Raw genomic sequence first — 6,500 nt, 5'->3', positions numbered from 1 at the left:
CTGTATGTATACCTGTACTAGGGTTGCCACCCGTCCTTTAAAATACGGAATCGTCCCGTATTTGAGAATGAAATTGCGCTTGGCCCCCAAGGGATGTGGCCCCCGCTGCAGTATGCGTCCCTTATTTTTTTGTTTTAAAAGTGGTAACCCTACCTGTAGCGGTCCGTTCATTACGTCCACCAAATAGTATTTCTTAGCGACTGGATCAGCCTATCTGGGCAACCTTAAAAACACCCTACCGGGACGCCTGCCCCAATTACTGCTGTTGATTTCTCATTACTGAGATCGCAGAGTTTATGTCACAAGAGATGGGAGATTCAGGATCATAAGCACTCAGTGTTGTGACCGATACTTTTATGTCTTGTTCAGTCCGAGTAATGAGTGCCTGCACGTTTTATCCGTCCATACCAAAATAAATTACTCACTCCGCTGTTATTGTAGTGCGGCTTCAAAATCGAATAAAGCTCATTTCTTCGAGGTCTCTGCAAAAGAATCAGGACACGAGCAAAAAGACCGTCGGTTTCAGCAGCCAAGCCTCGAACTGCACCTTACAGCTCACGCTTCGGCCTCTTGGTTCTGCTCGCTGCCTGCCGCACGCCATTGGAGCAGCTCTCGCGGGGTGGGGAGAGGAAGGCTCTGCCCTCGTCTTGTCCTCATCCCGCTCTCTCCTCCATATCTGACTGCTTCCATCCTTCTAGCTGGAGATGAGACAGAGCGAGAGAAGCATCGAGAACCCGAGAACTGTACCCCACGAACGCTCCTTATTTTTCTTCAGCATGGGATGTGGAAATTCGACTGCCACCAGCACAACGAGCGGGGGTAAGTTGTTCCAATCGTGCTGAGGCTTTTTTCGTGTTTGTCTGACTGTCTGTCTGCAGGAATGTTGACGGGGGCGCACAGAAACACACGCCTACCCACGCACGCACTCACAGAAACGGGGACAAAGTCACTTCTGTATACGGGGAGGCGAGCGCGTGCACATAGCTAGCGAAGCATCCACAGCTTGTAGGGTACAGGGGCCGGTTGACATTAGAGGCTTGACCAGCAGGGGGCTTTTTTGGTTCTTTCTTCTGTTTATTTGCCCTTGTCAGGCAGCTTAATTAGGGTGCATTGCCCCTGGCATCCCTCTGCTTTGTACTTACCTCTCTTAGTCTGACAGTAACTGTTGTCTTTTGTGGCCTCCTATTATGTGCTACACCTTATATTCATGTCACACCGTGAATATTTGCTTGAGCATGTTCTGCTTGGAGATCTCATTCTCAATTTCCACAGGTAGCAATCACCTTGGTGCCCCCCTCTTCATATTTCACTGGTAATGTGTGCTGGTGCTACCCACGTCAGTTTAGACTAACTAGTTATCCCCTGTGATATAAGAATACCTACCTATACTGAGCTAGTTGATGTCTAGGTATCAGTCTATTAATCTCATTGCTAATTAGTGCCCATTGCACTTGAAGCTGCTGAAGCTATATCTTTTATAACTGATAGCATGGCCCTGATGCATTTCTATCCAATTCTCATTTGAATTACGGCTCTTACTCAAGTACCCCTCTAGCTGCCTTTAATGTGACTATTACTTTGTCCATCTCTTTCACCTTTGTCCACCTCTAATGTTAATGGTAGCTTGTGATGGTGATGACCCCGTTACTTTTACATTCTTTAAAATACTGGTTCCTTAATAGCACTTCACTGGGTTGTTCCATTGTTTTACAAAGAATCATGTCATTCTGTGAAGGATTCTTTGCATATAAAATTGTTTGGGGGCTTTGAAAAGGTTATAAATGTTTGGACAAAACAGAAATCTTTAATGTATAGCAAGCTACCAGGCAGGGCACTTACAAATCTAGAAAACTTGAACTTCGTCTATGTTATTGTATACAGCAAGAGACATTTGTATGAATCCACTGGTATTTCTCAAATTTAATATTATTTATAGAGCCTAAATCTAAAAAATAAAGGTTCTTTCTGGAACCTTCACACGGATGGCTCTTTTGGAAAGAGCGTGCCTCCATCCTGCCCTGGTGCCCCTTTACAGGTATTTACCTCTTGTCCAATCTTTAATTTGAGAAGTAACTAAAATTGTAAACACTCTTCATTTCTACATTCTAACTGGTAGCTTGTTTTCTAGTTGCTGCTCTACCAGATTGCATTCTGAATGATTGCAGTTGTCCCAGTGCCCCTCTGCTCTCCACTAGTGTAAATGGTAGCTTGTGGGACTGTCCCCCTGACTACCCACATTTCAAATAATTACTTCCACTCTATTATTACTTTCCTCATGCACCCTAAACATTTTTAATATAACTGGGAAATAATGATCTGGCACTCACTGTCTGATTCTAGTTTCATTAGTGGCTTTGGTTCCTGGTGTCTCTTTCTTTTCCTGACCTCTAGCTAACTTGTGGCAATTGCCCCTTGCTTCTCTGCATTCAGTATGAAAGGTAGCTGTTGTCTGCTACTCACCTCCAACGTACACTCTTAAAAACAAAATTGTCAAAGTGGCTCTATAGGTTGAAGCCATAGGGGAAACATTTTTGGTTCCTTAAAGAATCATCTGCATGAAGGTTCCAGAAAGATCTTTAATTTACTTAGATCTATAAATAACCTTGAACAGATAATATCAGATTTAAAAAAAAAATGTGTTCCTGAAGGACTCTTTCTACTTAAAGTAACGAAACTAAGTTAAGCTTTTTTGTATGTGTTTTAGGTAGCCTACTGCACATTAAAGTTTTTTTAATCTTCCATATATTAGGAACCATTTTAGAGAACCAATTCTGTATACAAAGAATCTGGCCCAGAATAATATGGTTCTATGTCAAGCAATGGTTCAATTAGGAATCCCAAATCCCAGTAAACATTTTAGAACCATTATAAGAATGTAATTGGGCGGGTTATACTAGTGCTGTTCTTTTATCCCCTAATCTTACTAAAACAACACTATTTATTTATATAGCACATTTTTATACAGAAAGTGTATCTTAAAGTGCTTTGCAAGAAGGAAAATGAAATTATTACAATTACAAAGAATTCAAACGTGAGCATCAGTAGGCTTTGCGTCCTAGGAACCAAGTTACCTGAACTGTTCTATAACATTTCAGTAATTATTTACCGCTCTGATGCTCATCATAATATAGGTCATTATGATAGCAATTGATGAGAAGAATTCATAATTAATTTCAGAATTATGGTATTTGCCATAATTCTCAAGATATTATCAAAAATTTATTTGAGGGTTCCTGTAGAGTGCATCTTTCTCCTGCATGATTTTGCTCAAAAACTAATCAGCACATCATCATCTCAAACCAGGGTTAAGATTCTAGTTTGGTATTTTTCTATTCAGCCATTTTAGCACTAGACCATTCTCAAAAAACTGTGACACACAGACACACACCCCTCACTGAGATACTGATGTTTTCAGTATCAGGGAACCCTAAAACATCGAGATCCACTGAAAACCAGAGATTGACGTTTTTGACAAATCTAAAGCTTTCACTCCTCCCCGATACATGATAGGTTATGGTGGAGGAGGACACAAAGCAAAAAAAGAAAAAACAAAATAAGCCAATAATACAAATATACAGTGCATCTGGAAAGTATTCACAGCGCATCACTTTTTCCACATTTTGTTAAGTTACAGCCTAATTCAAAAATGGATTAATTTTTTACATTTTTTTTCCTCAGAATTCTACACACAACACCCCATAACGACAACGTGAAAAAAGTTTACTTGAGGTTTTTGCAAATTTATTAAGAATAAAAAAAATTGAGAAAGCACATGTACATAAGTATTCACAGCCTGGAGAGATCTTAAAATGGCTGTGCACCAACGCTTCCCAACCAACCTGATGGAGCTTGAGAGGTGCTTTAAAGAGGAATGGGCGAAACTGGCCAAGGATTGTGGCATCATATTCAAAAAGACTTGAGGCTGTAATTGCTGCCAAAGGTGCATCAACAAAGTATTGTGCAAAGGCTATGAATACTTATGTACATGTGATTTCTCAGTTTTTTTATTTTTAATAAATTTGCAAAAACCTCAAGTAAACTTTTTTCACATTGTCATTATGGGGTGTTGTGTGTAGAATTCTGAGGAAAAAAATGAATTTAATCCATTTTGGAATAAGGCTGTAACATAACAAAATTTGGAAAAAGTGATGTGCTGCAAATACTTTCTGGATGCACAGTACCTGTTATAGAAATAAATGGCTTAAATAACTTACTAGCTAACAGTTTTTAAGTCCCTAATGTGTTTAATGGCAAAAGTCTAATACTGTGGTTGGATGACCAGGGAGGACAGGAAAGCAAAAACTCCAGCTGATGACATGAAGAATTTATTAGTAACTAGTTTCCCTGGCACAGGATTCTCACTGGTTGCTATTACCCTGGTACCTCACAGCCTGCCCATAGTTTGACTGGTAGTTAATATCCTTAGTGCCTTTCTATTTGCCAGGCCTGTAATTTCTATGCCAACACAAGTTTGATAAGTAGGTCTTGTCTTATTGCTTTCCTTCTGACCTCCAATTTGACCTGCACCTGTTACACAGGTAATCTACTACCTGCCTCCTATTGAAGGTCTTTATCCCAGGGCCATCCAATTTGACTGGCATCATTTCCACCAGTGACTCTTTGATTTACACATATTATTGTTGTACTTAAAATTGTTGTTGCCTCTTTTACCCGTATTGTCTTTGATTGCCACTATTAGACCATGGATGCCATTCATTCCCAGACACTTGTCTGATAGGTCGTTATTGCCCGATAACCCTTCAGCTTGTCTAAAATTTGGCTGGTAGCTGTTTACCTGTGCTCATTTGTGCAACATTTAACCCATGTAAATTAATTTCGTCAGCAAGCATGTTGTGAGAGTGTCCTTAGCTAAACGTTCATCCGCAGCCTGCGCCATATTCCCCAAAGAGGCGCACAGGCTGTCGGCAGCCTCGTATCTCCAATTAAACAATCCAGTGGCGCTAATTAAAATGTTTGAACCAGAGATTCGGATCGCTGAAATTCCGCACACCTGGTAATTTAAGATTCAGCTCAGCTCCACAGCCACGCATGCTTAGCTCGATCTGGCCACGTGGAGAGGAACAAGGCGCTTATCTGTCAACAAGCGTATAACAGGGGGTGCCAAATTGGTCGCGTTGTCACGAGTCGATCTGTCCGTGTCAGCTTCACGCTGAACGAGCGATGGCAAAGCCTAACACAAAGCGATGCACGTTTCACTTTTCCGCAGGTTACGCAAGCGTCTGGTTTTAAACGCAGTTGCTCGTAGCTAGCAGACCAAGCTTCTTATGTGTAATGGGTATGTTGACCTACGTCTTACCCATACAGGCGATCGGGGACTAAGCGCAGGATCACTTGTACATGCAGACTGTTAAAAATAACAGAATACATATTTTTTAAATAAAACATCCTCGGGACCAGGTATTCAAGAGTTACGGTCCAAAGCAGTGCTTTGAAAACGGAAGTCTGGAAGGGGTAATTGGAAAATGGATTGACACCATGGCAATCAAAGATGGGATTTAAATGTAAAGGAGGCTCCACCTTTGATACACCTGTTTAGTCAGCTTTCATGCAGCTAGGGGGGCACACATTCCCCTCCCCGTCAGTTTCCTTAACCCCTTTTGGAGGGAATTTACCTAACCTGGCAACTCTGGACCCTGAGCCCGCTCTGCTTGGTCCCCGCCCCTGACCCCCAGAGATACGCTGCGTTGCTAGGGTTACCCTTGTACGAAAAAAGCAGCGTCATTTAGCAAATGCTCACTTTAATTTTTTTTCCAGGCACTTCAAGGCCGAGTAGTGAGAGTCGCATGGATGCGCTGGCCCCACCTTTACCGGAGACCGCCCCAAAACAGACTGGTTAACCCCTTCAGATCCACTCATCTCCCAAACATTCACCTACACTTGTTTTCTTGCCCTTAATTGCGTTACCAAAACGATGCATATATTGTTTTAAAACAAGGACAAATACATTTCGAAATTACAAACGCATAAAAAAAACCCTCAGAAAGCAAGAAACACACGTACTCACCCATACGGACAACAAGAAGGACAACCGCACTTACAAAAACACCGCCGTAGTGGGTGAGTATTTGCGTTATCAGCCATCGGACTGCATCGGGTCATTACAAAGTCTTTGTAAGGTTTAAATTTTTAACTTACGTTTTATAGTAAATGACGAAAAATTAATCAGTAAAATGCGTATGGTACTTTATTCATGTTCTAACATATTTAATTTCGGGATAACCGCTGGGCAGATTGTATAAAAACAGACGGGGAAAAACAGAATAAATTAATCTCTCTTCGTTCCATTGCATGCACAGAATAAATAACCACCAAATCATTTTTAATGCATGGTGTAAAAATAAAATGAAGTATATTTAGAAATGCCTTGAATTCATCCTAAACCACAATTCAGCAGAGCAGAAGTGTCGAACTGTGTGATCTTGGAAGGTCTCAGTAGCTGCAGGTTTTTCTGTCCTGCCACTTTCTTAATCAGTGAACAA

General features: G+C 41.2%; 1 protein-coding gene across 2 annotated transcripts in view; it reads left to right on the top strand.

The window, feature by feature from the left end:
- The first annotated feature begins 265 nt into the window (after window positions 1–265).
- LOC120539642 (overexpressed in colon carcinoma 1 protein homolog) overlaps window positions 266–6,500 on the top strand; it is a 28,446-nt gene continuing 22,211 nt past the window's right edge. Inside the window, exon 1 of one of the 2 annotated variants that reach the window (XR_005635639.1) lies at window positions 266–819. Coding sequence is in view for 1 of the 2 variants with exons in the window: in XM_039769959.1 (XP_039625893.1) it covers window positions 705–819 (115 nt within the window). In the remaining variant the exon portion in view is untranslated. The remainder of the gene's footprint in view (window positions 820–6,500) is intronic. The other variant, XM_039769959.1, reaches the window with a different exon arrangement.

Source organism: Polypterus senegalus, chromosome 11 (genome assembly GCF_016835505.1).
Source record: "Polypterus senegalus isolate Bchr_013 chromosome 11, ASM1683550v1, whole genome shotgun sequence".
NCBI classification, from domain to species: Eukaryota; Metazoa; Chordata; class Cladistia; order Polypteriformes; family Polypteridae; genus Polypterus; species Polypterus senegalus.
Note: the sequence above shows the minus strand (reverse complement) of the source record. Positions and strands in the feature narration are given on the sequence as shown.